The sequence below is a fragment of the Rhamphochromis sp. 'chilingali' genome (genome assembly GCF_963969265.1).
Source record: "Rhamphochromis sp. 'chilingali' genome assembly, chromosome: 4".
NCBI classification, from domain to species: Eukaryota; Metazoa; Chordata; class Actinopteri; order Cichliformes; family Cichlidae; genus Rhamphochromis; species Rhamphochromis sp. 'chilingali'.
The window spans coordinates 2,489,458-2,507,773 of record NC_137948.1 but is presented as its reverse complement, the minus strand read 5'-3'; the positions used below and the strand labels follow the sequence as shown (position 1 = coordinate 2,507,773).

The window sequence follows — 18,316 nt, the reverse complement described above, 5'->3', positions numbered from 1 at the left end:
GGAGAGACCAAACAGCCACTTCACAAGCGCATGGCACAACACAGAAGAGCCACCTCCACAGGACAAGACTCAGCAGTCCATCTGCATCTAAAGGTCAAAGGTCACTCTTTCGAGGATGCCAATGTTCACATTTTGGACAGAGAGGACAGATGGTTTGAAAGAGGAGTGAAAGAAGCATCTATGTCCACTGTGAGCGACCATCTTTGAACAGAGGCGGTGGTTTACGACACCAACTCTCTGCCATCTATAATCCAGTTTTGAGATCCCTTCCCAGACGCCTTAACGCCCACTCACATCCTGGGCCATCTGCCCTCAGGAATTCGCATGATAAGGTGGGGCCAGGTTTCACAATGAACTCACCCGAAACTCTGCCTGATTGTGACCCACGCCCAGTTTCACACCTTGGCTCAGGCGATTAGAGGATCATCAGGGGGTCCTTTTGTCCCTCTGTGGGGGGATACTCCCACTAGGCTTATATCTGGGACTCTCCACCATTTGACCTTAGAACTGAAGAAGCTTCTCGGATGAGAGGTGAAACGTCTTCAAGCAACTTAAAGAAGTCCAGACGCTTTTCTTTGCAAGCTCCTTTGACTACGATGACCTGGATGACTGAGAACCTTCACATAGATGCATTTTAAATGTTTTGACATCATCTTTTTCAAATCATTCTGATTCTGTCACAAGTTTTGCTTATATAAGAATCAGACAATGCCTAGAAATTATGGTGCTCTTTCAGCTCTCATACTCCAGTTAGTTTTTACAAATTGCCACCAGGTTTGGCACGAAACCGAAAGTCAGAGTCCAAAAAAGAAGGTTTAAGTAGACTGTGAACTCTGATCATTTAATACAACCATACTTAAAGTTTGTTTATTTTAAATAATTTCAGTGTAGGGTGAGGAGATGAAGTATTATATTTCCAAGTAGGAAAAAAAAAGCTGCATCACATAAATGGATTATATAGAGATACCCAGTTAGACCTTGAAATATAGATCTGAGCCCACATTTACAGATGGAAGAAAAAGTTGTGCTTTAAGCACAGGATGGTGTTTACCTGCAAATAACACAACACTGTGGGGGATAAAGTTTGAACTGTATAATAAATGAAATCAACGTAAAACTTTCCACTGGATTCCATCAACAAACACTGTTTGAAGTCAAGACACGGAAGAAGAAATAAAGTCATTCTTATTTTTGCTACGTGCCCGGTGAATAAAAACGGTGATATTACACGAGCTCTAAAAGAGAATAAAGAATGAAGAGTGTATTGCAGCACGTCTTGTGCAGAGGCAGCAAGCATCCAGCAGTTTTTAATCACTGCTTCCATCAGCAAAGCATATCTCAGCGAGGAGAGTCATAATGTACAAGTTGTCAAGGAGTTTATCTATGGAATATACACTCACCCCGAGCTACACTCTTGTGCAAACTTCCACACACACACACATTCACGCTGAAAACATGGCACGCGCACACAAATGCTCGCTTCTTTCCATGTTTTCACCTAAGGCAACGGCTGCACTCTCTCCTTTAATGCGAAATCCACTGAAGCATAATTGAAAATGACTTTGGAGAATTGCCACGTTGAGATCGGAAGATACTGTAGTTGCAGGTGTTTCTGCGCGAGTTGTCAGTGAAACACACGTGAGAGCAGAGGACAATGAAGCGTGGCAAAAATAATGGTACCTCAAAAGACCGAGCACTGTACACCAAAGTCTATCTGCCCTTCAACAGATTAACGATTGCATTCATGTCCGTACCAGTTTATACGTGCGCCCGTTCTGTGTGTGTTTATGTATGTGTCTGCGTTAGTGGGTGATGTCGAAAAGAAAATACAAAAACAAGCCATGTGTGAAACAAACAGAAAACAGGAAATGTGCCTGCAGACCGCCCTAGAATTCATGCTGCTGTTAATACAGTGCTGCGAAAGTCGGCGGCGATCCTGCAGTATATAAACAAAAGATTTCACATAACAACCATGTGCTGGAGTGTGATATGTGGAAACAAAGAGTAAAGGAAAAAGTGGAGAAAAGCTGAGGAAAAAATGGCAAAAAAAATCTTCACAGAATCCTCGCTGACATCAGGCCTTACCAAATGTAGCCCTGCCCGCATCACTGCACTGCAACACGCCGAACAAATTCAGTGTTGAGAAAATACCTTAAAGGAACATCCGGAGTGGGACAGAAGTGCCGACATTCAAAGATCACTCTCGGTGACAACGTTAGTTATGTATCGCACTCACAGGTCGTGTTCTTCATCCAGGCCCGACAGCGGGTAGGGAAGTACCTCTGATTCATCCCCTTCCCCGCTCGCCCCGCTCTAGAATGCTTTTTCCAGAATAAATCTTTAAATAAAGTATAAAAATTTTAAAATCTCCTCCCAGACATGCTGACTTTTTCATGAGCTCCAGAAGGACTTTGGGTTACAAAGGATAACTGTGCTTTTGACATCCACCTGTTCTGTCTCATGGTTTAGATTACCTTAGCCAACCCCTTTTTGCACTTCTCTGTTTGCTCTGAGATGATCCAAAAATCAGCTTCGCTCACAACTCTACTGTGTGTGATTTAAAGTCAGAGTGCAGGATTAGGAGGGGGGGAGTATTTTTCAACCCTGCAATGCTGCCAGAGCAAGCACAAGAGAGAAATGACTTCTATTCATTATTAATGGAAAGAGAGAGCCTGGAAAACAGCAATTGGATGGCCAGTTTATAGTTATACAGTTTGCGTTGTTAGAGAGCAGCAGCACACCACAGTGGCCGGTAGGTTGGTTCAACTGTGTCTCTGGGGGGCTGTGAGAGATGATAACTGACATGTTGGGGTCAGGAAGCAGGAGTGAGGCTACGTGTCTACAAGAAGCGAAACTCTCAAGTGAAAATGCTCATGAAACATGTGAGTTTCAAGAAACATTTTTCTGCTTCCAAAAGAAAACCTGAAGATTTTAAAAGCTTAAGTGACAGACTGGATGCATACAACATGTAAGTACTTTCAGTGCATTATTAATGCATCCATAGCAGTGTCTGTGAAGCTCAAAGCTCCATAAATCCAACATGGAGCCGATCAGATTCAACTGACTACACTTTCTCTTCTTCTTGTTGTTGTGAGAAAGGAAACCTACCTGTATAACGTGTCAGATGACATGCTGATGTTTGAAGTTTAGACAGCGAAAACTTCAGAGGTTTGTGGTGCAAATCTGGATTACTGATTGGCTAAAAGTTGTCCTCGTTCAAGTATCTCAGTAAAAATGCTGCACATACAAAAATAAAGTGCTTCAAATGCATTCTCTAATTTTAGGCTCTCACTTGTTTCATGGTGTTTTGCTGCCACTTTCCCACGCAGTCAGTCTCAATACTGTAGTCCAATCATCTTCTCTCACACCTTCATTGAGCGAATCAGTCTCAGCTTTGCGTGGTTTAAATCGGCTTTTCACACTCTCTTTCATCCAACCCACCTGCTCCCCATCTCCACCTCAGACACCTCAGCCTTAGTCTTCATCTTTACCACCACCAGGGTCTAGACTCTGTGGTGTCGTGTCTTAAATCCCATCATTGCTGGAATTCAGTTCTGCCATGATGGCTCATAGGAGTCTAATCACCAAATACATTCACTGAATTGCCCACAGGTATGAAAGGTAGTCTGTGTCTCTATTTTACAGGCTAGTGACCTGTTCAGGGTGTACCCTGCCTCTTGCCCTGGGATAGGGTCCATCCCACTTCTGAGCCTGAACTGGTAAGATGAACAGAATCAATGGGGGAAAAAGTTTAGGAAGGTTCATTTCTATCTCTAACGAGGTAATCTATGATAAATCAGTAGGATTTATATTTTAGCTAAATTGATGTTGCATACTGAAAACTTTAATTAATACAGCAAAATACCTCCTAAAATAGTAGCTTTCATTATGTTGCATATGATAGATTTTAAAAAGATTTTCCCAGAAGTTTCTAATTTTAATGGGTTAATAAAATGTTTGCATGCATACTTAATGACTGATGCTAACAGCAAACAAAAATGCTAGAAAACAAATTACACTTAAAATTAAAACTGCTGTTTAGCCCAGCAAACAGTAGACCTAAAGTAAATTCATATTCTGTCCTATTTTATTCGCTTTTTTCCCCGCTCTGCACACCCACAGGCATATTGTTAGAGACCCGGGGAACAGACATGGGGGTCAGGTGTGCTTTCAGGCATCACTTCCACAAACACATCTATCCCATGGCAGTCGGAGGTAGCGTAATGATCTGTCTGCAAATGTACTGAGATGCTCTAAAAATAAAGGGACAGCACTTTCTTTTGAATATATAAGTGCCGAGGATAGAAATATTTCTCCATTTTAATATGTATTCCACAGCCTGCATGAGCATCCCCGGCTCCTTTTTCAACATAACGGATGAGGGTTGCAAACAAACTTTTGATTTATATCTGCCATAACTCCTTTGGAAATATGCTCATCATGTACTGCGTATGCAGAATCCAATATTAAATCATTCCCTCCTTTTCTGTCAGTGTAGAAGTTGCTCGGCGGGGATGAACGACTCACAGATACAAGTGTTTAGCAGAACACCAGCTGTTTCTCTGGTGGAGACTTGGTGAAGTAGAATTGATAAAAGCCAGGCAGGGCTGTAAGAAGTGTGAGCACGCTCTTTTTGTTTGATCGCGTGCTCATTTGCCGGCGTGCATCCTGTTGTGGCAGCGCAGGGGTAAATACAAGTTGTGTTTCCTTTTCCAATGAGAAATGGGGGGAAAGATGCTCTCCTAGAAGGTGAGTGGGAGCTATCCCTCACGACTCTGCGGTGCCTTTATCTGCTACCTTTCTTCTTTCTGATAAGCAGCTCCGGAGCCAATCGTGTGGAACTTATAACTCAGACGTGTGAAAGTGAAGTTTTACCAAGTTAAGTAAGAAAGAGGTAGAAATGAATAATAAACTTTCCTCCAAGCATCAACTTTTCCTGGGTGCTGCATAAACTCGTGTGCTGTTTGCACACACAGTGAGCAGTCCTGGCAGCGTCTCTCAGCATTGGCAGCAGCCCATCCGTAATCTCAAAGGATCTGAGCCCGTGGCCGGCCTCGCCACTGACCATACAACCGGCCCCTGTGCGAGTGCCAGCAGCGCAAAACAAAACGTGTATTTCACTACAGCACCCGGACCACCAGCTACAGCACGCCAGCACAGTCCAGCGTGTTGCTGTGGGCGAATGATGTCATAATGTTGTCCTCCGTGGAAATATTTGTGTCATTTCGCATAAGCGCTGTAGTGAAAGCTGCGAGGCTACCCGCTGCTGCCGACAAACGCCGGACTGTTTGTCGTGCATTTGAGGAGTATCCACTTCCTCCTCTGCATGAAGCTGCAGGAAAGACAGAAACATGGGTCCTGCATCATAATAATTACAATTACAAATTAAATTACTTAAAACAAAAAGGGAACCGTCTCAAATCTCAGAGGGATGGCCAATGCACTTGAATAACAATTACGAAATTCCCCATTGCATCCAAAGCAAAGCTTCATAATGAAATCCACCATTTGCTGTTATGACAGGAAGCAAACGAGTGCATGCTTCAGGATGTGAAGAAAAGGCCCAAGAGTATGTAATTAAAAAGGAACATTTAAATATTGTGAGAAAAGAGCAGAATAAATGACCTCTTTAATAACACACATCACACAGCGGGCTTTTGGGCTGCTTCCAGTTCTTCCCATAAATTCCATAATTGTATGATATGCTAAACTGTTGGCTTGCGTTCACTCCAGGTTGACAGCTCCTTTTGAAAGAACCAGTCTAACTAGTTCAGTCTGACAAATAGCCTGTTGTGTGTGCTGGGCTTTTGATAGACATTTGTGATCTTTGTAGCTGCATGGATTGCATGCTAACACGGAAAACACTGAATACAAGCAGCATGTGAACAACCTATCAACCAGGATAAAACCAATGCACTTTTATTCTTTAAATAACTGCAATCAGCAATAAATACAAAGGCTTTTCCTAACTTTATCTAATCCTTGTGAATATTGTTAAGGGTTAAAATTGGTGATTATTATCATTACTAATGGGCCCAGTCAAGGGTGAGAGCTGTCATATGCTACAACTTGTTTTGATCAAACCCATTTATGTTACGTTACATCACCTACAATAACACTGGGGAAGTCTGGCTATTGAAACTCTAATATATCCCATGATTTTAATGCTCAAAGTTGGTTATAGAAAATATTGTGCCAAACAAAAGATTTGGGGTTTAGATGGTGATACTAATAAACTAGCGCTGTCAATAGATTAAAAAAAACTAATTCATCTCAGTTTTCTGTAATTAATCGCAATCGGATTCATCACAGGGTTACTGTGGATTAATTTTGATTAATCACGATTAAATATCATTCATTTTTTATCGATATTAATTACATTTCTTTTTGCATGAGCAAACAGACTCTGAAAAAAAGGGAAAATATACGCACTTAACATGTTTATTGAACATTCATGTTAACAAAAAACTGACTGACACAATTGCCAAGTGGAATTACAAACAGCAGACCTGTTAATATCGTTGAGAACATGTGCTTTACACGGCTTTGGTTCCTCATCTCAAGCACTTGAAGTGCCTCCCCAAGAGTGACAGAGAGAGAGGGGACAAATGTTTACTGAGTCCCCGACGCTCCGTGAGTGGTTTGTGGCAAGCTGGGTGACGCGTTAGCCAAAGTCCGAGCAGCATCCCCGACTAACGTATGCTTTGTGTCAATGAGATATTTTAAGCTGGAAGTCCTGCGGTGAAAAGAAAGATCATTCTTGCACAATGTGCATAATACTTTGTTGGTCGACTGTTCCGTCTTGTTATTTTTTTAATACTCAAATTTCCCATCGAGGGGGCCGATGTTGGTTTATCATCTTCCAAATTGAGTTGATTGGTTCAGCTGCCCGTCACTACCAGATCTACTGCCCGTTTGCGCATGTGCGAAGGTAACTCTACTTGGACAAACTGCCCAAAATGAGTTGACAGAAACATTTCAGGGATTTTGAGTCATTCTGCACTCCAGATGTGTTAATTGTGTTAAAAATTTTAATTGCTTTTACCGTGATGCTGTTAATTTTGACAGCACTTCAATAAACACATATCCTCTTGTAATGCATGCATGTGGCACAGTTTAAATGTGGCCTACAGTGTGTTTGTAGATTGAGCAGCTGAGTATGTGAGCTGGACCCATGAAAGTGCAAAACATTTTATTCTGCTGATTCTAGTTTGGTGTCTTTGATTGTACTGGATGATTGAAGTCTGAAGAAACAAGACGTATTTACAATTTAACAGTTAACAGTTAACAGAGGCCTTAAAAGAAGGCCTCAGTAGCACGCACAGCCACAACAGCTGCTGTGGGATAGCGTCAACCAGCATTTGTTGCAAATCAGCCAATAGTTGTGGTGGTCACTGGCACAAACTGCACACCTAAGTTTTTGATCCCAGGATTGAGGTTAACACCTTGGGTTTGCAGAACAGCAGCTTGAAGTTGTCCTGTGGCCCTATTCAAACATGGCATGCATGGAGCAGACACCAGTTGACCACTGCAGCAGGCTCCGTGCTCACAAGTGCTGCTAACTAGGCATCAATCAGGCACCTGATGGCCAATCAGAAGCTCCAAGAAGAGTCAGTAGCAGCGTTGGCAGAGTTTTTCATGGGTACCACCCATGCTGCTCAACCCAGAGACACGTTTTCCTTGCAAATGTGGCAGCATTTAAGGGGAAATAAACATGATTCAAAAGGTGTAACATTTATTGCCTATAGGCATCGTTAAAACAAAAAAAATGAATGTTTGAAACACAGATTTTCTTGCTTCTTATATTAAGTTTAGCTGATGCAAACTGGTATGTTTGTCGGTTTAACAGAGATTAAATGTGTTTGTCCAGCCTTGAAAATCTCTTATGATTGTATCGTGTGCTTAAGTTATGACAGCTCAAAAATGCTGAGAAAACATATTTTTGTCTTATTACTCGAACATTTTCATAGTTTAAAAATGTCCTTTTTTCAGGTTTTGTAAAATATACCAAAGCTATTGTACAAAAACGCAGCTAACTCTAAAAAGGTTTGACAGATTTGATTGGCTTAAAATGGAATGGCCTTATTCATCCCACAGAATACTTGGATCAGTCCAGCTTGAACTATCCTTTATTTACCGCATGCAGTTGTTCATCCATCATACTGGGCAGTCTTTTCTTCAGTTTTAGTAGATCCTACAGTAGCTGTAACACTTTGATCCGCTCAGTTTTCAAGGAATTGCTTCTGAAATGTTCTGGTGAGCCCTGGCTGCTGAGGTTTTGAGGGAAATACCAAGTCCAATTGCAAAAGGTCACAGACATCAGGTGGGTCTCTCTGAGAGAGCCAGGCCCTTATTATAGGCACTGACCTGTGAAATATCACATAGCCCATGAGCATGCTCAGCAAAATGATGCAATTTGAGAGGATGTCACTCTTCAACCCCAGGTGACCCCATCTTGGCACAGTGGGAGAGGCGGAGTCTGTAGCCAGGGACTGATAATGCAGACTCATCTCTCTCTCCCTCTTCATCTTTCTGATGGTCTCCTGTAGTTTCACAAGGGGATCCCCGCCAATAACGCTTTCCACACCACAGGTGGAAAATATTTCCGGTCCCTTTCCACTATTTCCAGATTATGAGTGGAAATCATTTCATTTAGTTTTTAATTTCACAGGAATTTACCGCTACAACCCAAGATGTATCAACATAAATGGTGAGATCAAAAACACTGAGGATTGGAGAAACCATCGTTTCCTGTGCAGGTCCAATGTTCCCCAGTATGTCGATGCAAAGTCATCCTATACCAGCACGTGTTTTTAAAAGGGTGTTACACTGATTTACAGTAGTTCTTCCGCTTACATGGTACATGTGAGTCACCAGAGACAGGTCAAACTGAAGCAACAGAGGTTGATATAACTCGACTGTTTGGCTCAAACACCATCCTATATTTCCTCTACAACCATTCCTAGCTTCCTCTTATCAGCACGACGGGGTTTGACACTTTACTCTCATGACTATTTCTGACCTTTTGTTAAATTAGTGACGCCCCCCTTTAGACCTTTGTGTTCCACGTTGCAAAGCAACTAGTGATACACATACACACACCCACCATCTAACTTTTGCCTAATATTTCATAATCACTGTCATTTTCAGTGACACTAATTTCAGGCAGTTATTCACATAATGAACATTTCTTCACACCAAACATCATTACAACTGTAATCAGGATGTTAATAGGGGACCAAAAAAAAAAAAGAGAGAAGAGAATGCCTCTTTTTTTGTTTTATCAGATCAGCGTTAATTTGCTGAAGGCATGAATAAGACCAATTAAATCAAAATAATTAGACTCAAACGCCTCATCGTTTGGTGTGAAAATTTCCCTAATGAAATAGAACTGACTACAGCATTGTTCCCCCGAGGATGAAATGACAAAAGTCAGATAGTCGCTACGTGTTTATTGGTGGTATGGTGTTATCATTTAGAGGTCTATTGGGAGAAAGTTGTTCATTTTCACAGATATTGATTGAACTACCTCAGACCACAGAGATAACATAATAATTGTTGAGCCGGGAGGTATTTTCATTGTAGACAAAGTGAGGCAGTTAAAAGTATTAAGGCCATCCACAACACTACGTTGTCAAACGTACAGAAAAAGCTCCTAGAAGCACAAATGATAACGCCAGTTGTGCGTGTGGATTTTCAGTGACATCATTTTTAAACATTTGACAGACAGAGTCCAATCACAGCCTCAAAGCTGCATATCTAGCTGTCATAAAATTAATTTGTCACCCTTATCAGTCAACATGCAGGCCCACTCGTTATCCACATAAATAATTATCTTTAATACAAGTGTTACTGGCATCTCAATTTTAGAAGTGGAGCTGCGTTGTGTTCTTTTTCTGAATTGTCATTTAGAAACTGTAGCCTCTTTGAATGTTTGAATCATCCCACTGAATGACCTTTGTCAGTTATAATTAGGCCCATAGATATGGCTAATAGACACCCCACAGTACAAACTCCTGATGATATTAGCAGCTGCAATCAACCATTCATCATTGTTTGTGCCTATCCAGCTCAAAATTGTGAGCTCAACTGTAATCAGCGATTTATAAAAGTAGGAATAATGCAGTTTAAGACCTCATGCAGTTTGTGAATAGGTGCATGTAAAATCTCCAGTCATCTGATCTTAACTTAAACTCCCCATTTAGAAAGTGAAGGTAACCTGTCAGCCAAAACGACACTTTAAAAAGTACGCAGAGGTACCCGAGATGTACAAAAACACTGAACAGCCATCCCATTACTCCTACATTAGCTGAAAAAGTCATGCCGTGAAGCTCCCAGCACACAGTTTTTGTGCTAATCTTAACACCTGCGTTATACAATTTGGCATCATTTTAAAAAGTTACAATTTCTTGTAAAAAAGAACAGCGGTCGACAGCACTGTACACAATGATAGACTGGAGCGTAAAAAGCGAATGAATGATGCAGAAAACAGATTTGAGATGGGAAACAGTTCTTAAAAATACAGAGAGAGAGAGAGAGAGCTGTGCAGGAAGTGTCATTTTTATTGTGGTGAAAGCAAAACAGCAAAAATAAGAGGGAATTAATGACAATGTTTATCAATTGTGAAGCATAGTTTGAATCTTCTTTTGCTGCTGCTTCAGTGAATTTTGGTTGGAGAGAGACAAAACATGTAGCTTCAGAATCTGTGAGCTGTCGGCTTTAAGCACCGACTGCGTGTCCGTGTACTCGCCGGGTGAGAAAGCCGACATCTCACAGATTCTGATGCATCGGGTTCGTGCTTTGTGTTTACGTCTTTGGGTGGAATCCATTTCCCTGCTCTCATGTTCTGTTTTAGCTGTTTGGTGGTTGTTGAAATAATTTAATGAATCGATATCGCTCTGTAGAAATTTAGATTCACAAATGTTCGTAAAGTCTGGCTGCATGGCTAGGTGCTTATTTTTATACACGTGTGACAACGGGAATGAAAACAGCTGAATTCAAAGTGATGTGGTGGAGGTGTAGCCCAGGACTTTTGTGCATATGGCAACGTTTCTGGGAGTGACAAGTGAAGCTACTGTGAAAAGGCTGCAGTCTTTCTAATGACCAGCAGGGGGCGATGCCTCTGTTAGTGGTACAAAGGTCTGTGGGGGAAGAGTTGACCCTCCCTCGTTGCGTCTGTATTCAAGACACCAAGATGGCCGGCTGAAGATTCATAATAGGTCTTCACTAATCAGGTAAGCAACCATTAATTTGGTCAGCTGATTCACTCAGCTGGTCTGACCCTCAAGTGTAAGTAAGCATTAATGCTTATGTAATAATGTGATTTATATTCTCTTTTCATTTTTATGCACATGCACAGTATTTGTTACATAAGTACACGTTTTAAAACTTTTATCCTGTGTGCAGCTCAGTAAATCACAGCAGCTGACTTTGAACCAGGAAGTAAATGAGTGCTTGTAACAGCTCAGTTGGCACTCTGTCACGAGTGAGGTCAGCTGAAATGATTAAAAGTATACTTTGTCCACTGGATGTAATTTGCGCTAAACATCTTAAACCTTAATTTATATTTACAACAATATACGAGTCGGAGCTGCTTTGAGCACAACATAAAACTTGACTTTTTCACTGTGTTTTGCAGTGGCACAAAAAGAGATTAACATCAGCTCATCCTGAAGCTTTCCAGCTCAGTAATTCAGAACCACACCGTGTGCACAACTTCAGTAAACTCACTGCATAGTTCAGAGAAAACAACTGCTGTATAGGCTTGTTTTGCAAAAAGTACAAGTATAGGAAATGTCAAATTCAAATGGCGATAGGAGGGAAATACAATATGACTTTGTTGTTGGCGTTAATTTACCCATGTCTGAATACCTGCAAATGAGTACAGGGCTTGTCATATTTGATAAATTCTCATCCACTGAGGGACAAAACCCCAGAGACCAGATGAGAGAGGCTGAAAAACTTTGAAGAACTGTTTTGCTGAGTTGATTTATTGTCAACAGCGAACAGCTCGCCTTCATTTCTTTCCCCTCCGCCACGCACATATGAAGGCTGCTTTGAAAATTATGCAGAGACAGAGTGATCAGCTTTCATTGTTTAAGGTCAGGGTGTTCATTAAAATTGACAGACTGACTAGGCGATACTTTGAGGTGTTGGCAGTGCCTTGACCTTTGCAAAAAGACAGCGTTAGTCTTGCCGTTTCGGACATCTTCCCGTAAAGTGATAAACATTCTCCGTGGCTACTCCTCTTCAAACTATATCAGAGCTGGGATCTCAATTAGCTGGCACAAGAAAGGCCCATCATGGGTGTGGGCTGACACAAAACAGGCAGATTTCTCATCGTTGAGCGATTCGAGAAGTACCTTTCTTCAGCTTCCTCTTAGCTGCTGACTGCTTGTAGGTATGTGAGGGGACATTAATGCTGATCTCCAAACGCTTTTCTTGTTCATGTTGTTTTACCTGAATAAATCTTCACCTATAGAATTCAACTATTAACTACAGTGGTGTCAAGGTTTGTATTAGTTCAGTCACCGCGTGTGCAGAAATTGGCTGGTTAACAAAGGACGATAGTCCTGATGCCCACGCTGCTGGACGTCTACTCCTCGCTTGTTGTGATGCCTCAGTAAACACTCTTCTGGCTTGTGACTGACAAATCACAACTGCAGGAGGTTGCACGAGGCCTCACTTTCTCAGTCAGATCCACCGCTTTCTTGTCAGGTCTGATTTTAAGGCACCAAGATGGTGTCGGTAAAAATCACAAGCATTCAAGCTCGTGTCCTCTAAGCTGGAATGGCAGTTTTTTACTTCTTCTATGGTTAGATTATGTTCGCTCTCTGCCATCTGTGGCTGTTATTACAGGGCATATGTTTGGGGATGTTTATGCAATGAAGACTATAGGAAGTTGTACCTTATGTACATAATGCAGTGTCCCCTTTTCCCCAATGCTTTCGTACAGAACTAAACAGAAGAAAATGTAACTGGAGTTTTATACTTCTACAGCAGACAGTAGGGTCTTATCACAAAACTATCATTTTATTATGTAAGTAGCATATGATAACACGATAGCATCTGCAGCCAGAGCCTCTGTGGTCGAGCTTGCCGCAGGATATCAAGGGACTACTTTTTCTTTGCACTTATTCAAACACCAAACCACTGCTCCGTTTTGCCTCAGGATCCAAATTATACAGAATGTGTCTAAATGTCAGAAATGAGTAGCAGTCATTTTGTCATCACTTATCAGCGATGAGTGATGACGATGACCTGGATGACTGAGAACCTTCACAGACATCACTTATCAGCCAAACTACCACTTCAAGCTGGACAGAGTAAGCAAACTTCAGAAGTGTAAATGTTTTCAGCTCTAAAGGACTGTCCTCTCTGAAATCTGTGAAGAAAGAAAAATGCATACAGATGGAATATCGCTGGTTTCTCTTCAGGCGAAGCTGCTGTGGTTTGAACTCAAGTTCAGCACAGTCTCTCTGCTGAGACGGGCGAGTCAAAACGCAAATCTGAGCTGAAGAAGAAAGCTGAATGTCTCAGAGTTCTGAACAAACAACTTTTCATTTGGAACGGTTTATTTTGCAGTCGATGTGAAGGCAGCCATTAGGGCGTTCCACTTTTACCGCAGAATAAAATGACATGCAAAAATACCGTTAGCTAAATCCTACCACCTTCACGTCATTGCCGAGCTACAAGTCTCCCAGTTTTGATAGACTTCATGTCAGCATCCAGCCTATAATTTAGGAATGTGTGCTGAAAATTACACAAACAAAATGCATATGTCTCACAGCCAATCACAAGAGAGGCATCTATTAAAGTGCAAACTGGGACAGCTCATACATTTTTCTAAATCCATGGAGCTTACACATCCTGTAAGACCTCTTCAGTACCAACAAAAGTCATTTCTATGACATCTTCACAATATAAAGTGTATGGCCGTAGTATGAACCTGTGGCAAACACTACTGAGCATGTGCAGCAGGCCACAAAACATGCAAGCAAACCCAAACCTAGAAAATGTTACTCGTGTGATGTGCCAAGTGAGCACTTAGCATCTCTGAGTCTTGTTTTCAGTTCCCCTTAGTGCATTAGACTCCCCCCCACACACACACACAGGATCAAACAGTTTGCCTATAAAAATTAAAAAAAGAAAAAATGTAAATGCTTTAAATTTGGTTAATGTCCCGCTCAAGGTTATTTTCTCATCCACCTCTGGACAGCTTTCAGCATGGCTGCCATTTTTAGAGCTCCATGTTCCCCTGCACTTGTGCCTCTGTAATGGGAACTGGATCACCTCCAGTGTGATCGTTTCAACTTCATTTTCATTTTAAGGAAGCGGACAAGGGAAATGGTGGAATCCCAGAAAATGTGGAAATCATTTCAGATTTATTTATTTTCAGGCATTCAGGTTTTGCTGAACCCCCCTCAGGATATTACAGTAGCATCCTGCACTGACAGTCTCCGGGGGAGCTCCATTTACAGTGCAGAACCTCAGGCCAGTTGGAAACACAAGTTAATGTTTGGTCTCTGCACCAGTTTGCTGTTTGTGGTGAAATTATAGAGTTCACAGTGCAAGAGGTCAGGAAGGGATTTCAACGGACCGATCTAAAAATAGCAGCTGTGCTGGAAGCCATCTGGACATGTGTGTTTTTTGATACGTCCGTTTCCTGAATGCTTTAATCAAGTCTGGTAAAACCCAGTGATAACATCAAGTTTAAAAAAATCAGCAAATTGGGACAGTTAGTTCTGCTTTGTTAAGTCATTGCTACAGGTGGTAGAAATAATCCCCAGGAGTCCCACCTGTGTTTTCCAAACCACAGACACGGTTCCTCTTATGACACCTATTTGGCATCTGCAGAAAGTTTGACAGAACTGGCGAGGTCACCTACCTGAGAGGACCTTTACATTGTTTTCCTGAAAAATGTGACACGTCATGACAATCCAGATTTGAAAATAGCCTACATGTAGTTTCAGCTCATGAGGGATGTGTAAGCCATCCTTTTTTCAGTGTATTTTTCCTTTTTACAAGCGCTCTTGTCTCACGAGTTTGTGTGTATGCGTGTTTATTTTATTCCCAGTCGGGGTGAAGAAGCTGAGTACATCAGATAATATTTCAGAACAAGAGCATGGCAAACAACCTTCTCCAACTGAGTGCCCCGTATGACTGTGCACGACACTAGAACAGTGTGTTCACAGCAGCAGAGGAGCAGGTGAGGACAGGACAGACGGATCGCAGATGGGTGGGAAATGTGACACTGATGGTTCAAAGGTGTACAGTGGGGCAAAAAAGTATTTAGTCAGCCACCGATTGTGCAAGTTCCCCCACTTAAAATGATGACAGAGGTCAGTAATTTGCACCAGAGGTACACTTCAACTGTGAGACACAGAATGTGAAAAAAAAGTCAATGAATCCACATGGTAGGATTTGTAAAGAATTTATTCGTAAATTAGGGTGGAAAATAAGTATTCGGTCACCTCAAACAAGGAAAATCTCTGGCTCTCAAAGACCTGTAACGTCTTCTGTAAGAAGCTTTTCTGTCCCCCACTCGTTACCTGTATGAATGGCACCTGTTTGAACTCATCATCTGTATAAAAGACACCTGTCCACAGCCTCAAACAGTCAGACTCCAAACGCCGCCATGGCCAAGACCAAAGAGCTTTCGAAGGACACCAGGAAAAGTATTGTAGACCTGCACCAGACTGGGAAGAGTGAATCTACAATAGGCAAGCAGCTTGGTGTGAAAAAATCAACTGTGGGAGCAATCATCAGAAAATGGAAGACATACAAGACCACTGATAATCTCCCTCGATCTGGGGCTCCACGCAAGATCTCATCCCGTGGGGTCAAAATGATCATGAGAACGGTGAGCAAAGATCCCAGAACCACACGGGGGGACCTGGTGAATGACCTGCAGAGAGCTGGGACCAAAGTAACAAAGGTCACCATCAGTAACACACTACAACGGCAGGGAATCAAATCCCGCAGTGCCAGACGTGTTCCGCTGCTGAAGCCAGTGCATGTCCAGGCCCGTCTGAAGTTTGCCAGCGAGCACATGGATGATACAGCAGAGGATTGGGAGAATGTCATGTGGTCAGATGAAACCAAAGTAGAACTTTTTGGTATAAACTCAACTCGTCGTGTTTGGAGGAGGAAGAATACTGAGTTGCATCCCAAGAACACCATACCTACTGTGAAGCATGGGGGTGGAAACATCATGCTATGGGGCTGTTTTTCTGCCAAGGGGACAGGACGGCTGATCCGTGTTAAGGACAGAATGAATGGGGCCATGTATCGTGAGATTTTGAGCCAAAACCTCCTTCCATCAGTGAGAACTTTGAAGATGAAACGAGGCTGGGTCTTCCAACATGACAATGATCCGAAACACACCGCCCGGGCAACAAAGGAGTGGCTCCGTAAGAAGCATTTGAAAGTCCTGGAGTGGCCTAGCCAGTCTCCAGACCTCAACCCCATAGAAAATCTGTGGCGGGAGTTGAAAGTCCGTGTTGCTCGGCGACAGCCCCAAAACATCACTGCTCTCGAGAAGATCTGCATGGAGGAATGGGCCAAAATACCAGCTACTGTGTGTGCAAACCTGGTAAAGACCTATAGTAAACGTTTGACCTCTGTTATTGCCAACAAAGGTTATGTTACAAAGTATTGAGTTGTATTTTTGTTATTGACCAAATACTTATTTTCCACCCTGATTTACGGATAAATTCTTTACAAATCCTACCATGTGGATTCATGGATTTTTCTTTCACATTCTGTCTCTCACAGTTGAAGTGTACCTCTGGTGCAAATTACTGACCTCTGTCATCATTTTAGGTGGGGGAACTTGCACAATCGGTGGCTGACTAAATACTTTTTTGCCCCACTGTAAAAGGGCACAACTAAAGGGCCAGAACGGAGAAACGTTTGTGTTGTGATTTTAACACAAATTGTGTTTTCTCAGATTAGCTGCCTGCTGCTTATATTAAACTATCAAATAGCCAAAAACATCATCACAGAGCTATTTCGACTCCACACCACAGCTTTCAAACCATCTACTAGGGCTGGGCCATATCATACTGTTCACGGTAATACCGGTATAATGTTGGGCAACGATAAGAAAATAAAATATCGCGATAGAATATGGGTCAAACGCGCATGCCTTTGTTTTCATACGCACATGGCGGAAAAAATCATGGCGGCAACGGAGAATGAGAAGAGCGAGAGCGGATCGTTGAATGAAACAGATGAACCAGAACTGGTTTGTAAAAATGCTGCAGCTTCACTGGTGTGGAACTGGTTTAGCTTTCGTCCGTCAGATACACAACAAAGCACTATTTTTGGTAGAGCATGCTAGCGGGCCGTCGTTATTACCGTATTGTTTGGAAAATACGGCACACTTAAAATCATCCTTTGATTTTTCTGAAAATCCACAGAGCCCCTTATAATCCCGTGTGCCTTATGTCTGAACTCTGGTTGTGTTTACTGACCTCGAAACGATTTTATGTACACGGCGCTCGAAAATCTGTCAAATGTTTCAGTACGGCTTTGCTAAGCTACGAAGCCGCACCGCTTGATGGATTGTCGGAGCATTACGGCTATCGTAGGCGGAGCCTCGCGGAGTGATAGGTACTGTGCTTCAACATAATGTTACCGTATTGTGTGTGTATAACCTCTTTTTAAGTTTTGTGGATGTTATACATGGTTATGCTGAGGATATGTCGGCCAGTTTCCACTGGAAATGCCTTTTGGTTAAACTGTCAGCGAGGAATTTGCACTGTTACATTTTTATATAACTTTAATGCACATAAAAAAACAGCTGCTTGTTTAAGTGAAAATACATTCATGTGTTTTCTTTTTTTTTTTGCACTAATAAAGTTGTGGAGTTGTAAAGTATTTTGTCTCGTGTCAGTTATATCGTCAGTTATATTGTTATCGCAAATTTTCAAATGTATATCATGATAAATATTTTCGGTCATATCGGCCTGCTCTATCATCTACTTGTAAATATTTTATAGATAAAGTCTCTTGTACTCACCTCCAAAGTGTGCTCTCAGTGACGCTGCCGATATGAAAATCGTACAGCTTGGTTAGGATCAGGATCACCTGAAAAAGAGGGAATGTAATTGTTAGAATCTTTTTATGAGGCGGACAAAGCGATTAATGAATTCTTTACTGTAGCAGAATGGCGACTAATGCATGAATACAGCATCCCAGATTTAGGATGGCTTAAGAGGCAGAGCACTAATAATAATAATAATAATAATAATAATGGATTGGATTTATATAGCGCTTTTCAAGGCACCCAAAGCGCTTTACAATACCACTA

The 18,316-nt window shown here is 41.9% G+C and overlaps 1 protein-coding gene across 1 annotated transcript in view; it reads right to left on the bottom strand.

Annotated features, from left to right (window-relative positions):
- sorcs3a (sortilin related VPS10 domain containing receptor 3a) overlaps positions 1 to 18,316 on the bottom strand; it is a 269,454-nt gene that overhangs the window by 145,461 nt on the left and 105,677 nt on the right. Inside the window, exon 2 of the mRNA XM_080881313.1 lies at positions 18,026 to 18,093. Coding sequence (XP_080737439.1) covers positions 18,026 to 18,093 — 68 coding nt within the window. The remainder of the gene's footprint in view (positions 1 to 18,025; positions 18,094 to 18,316) is intronic.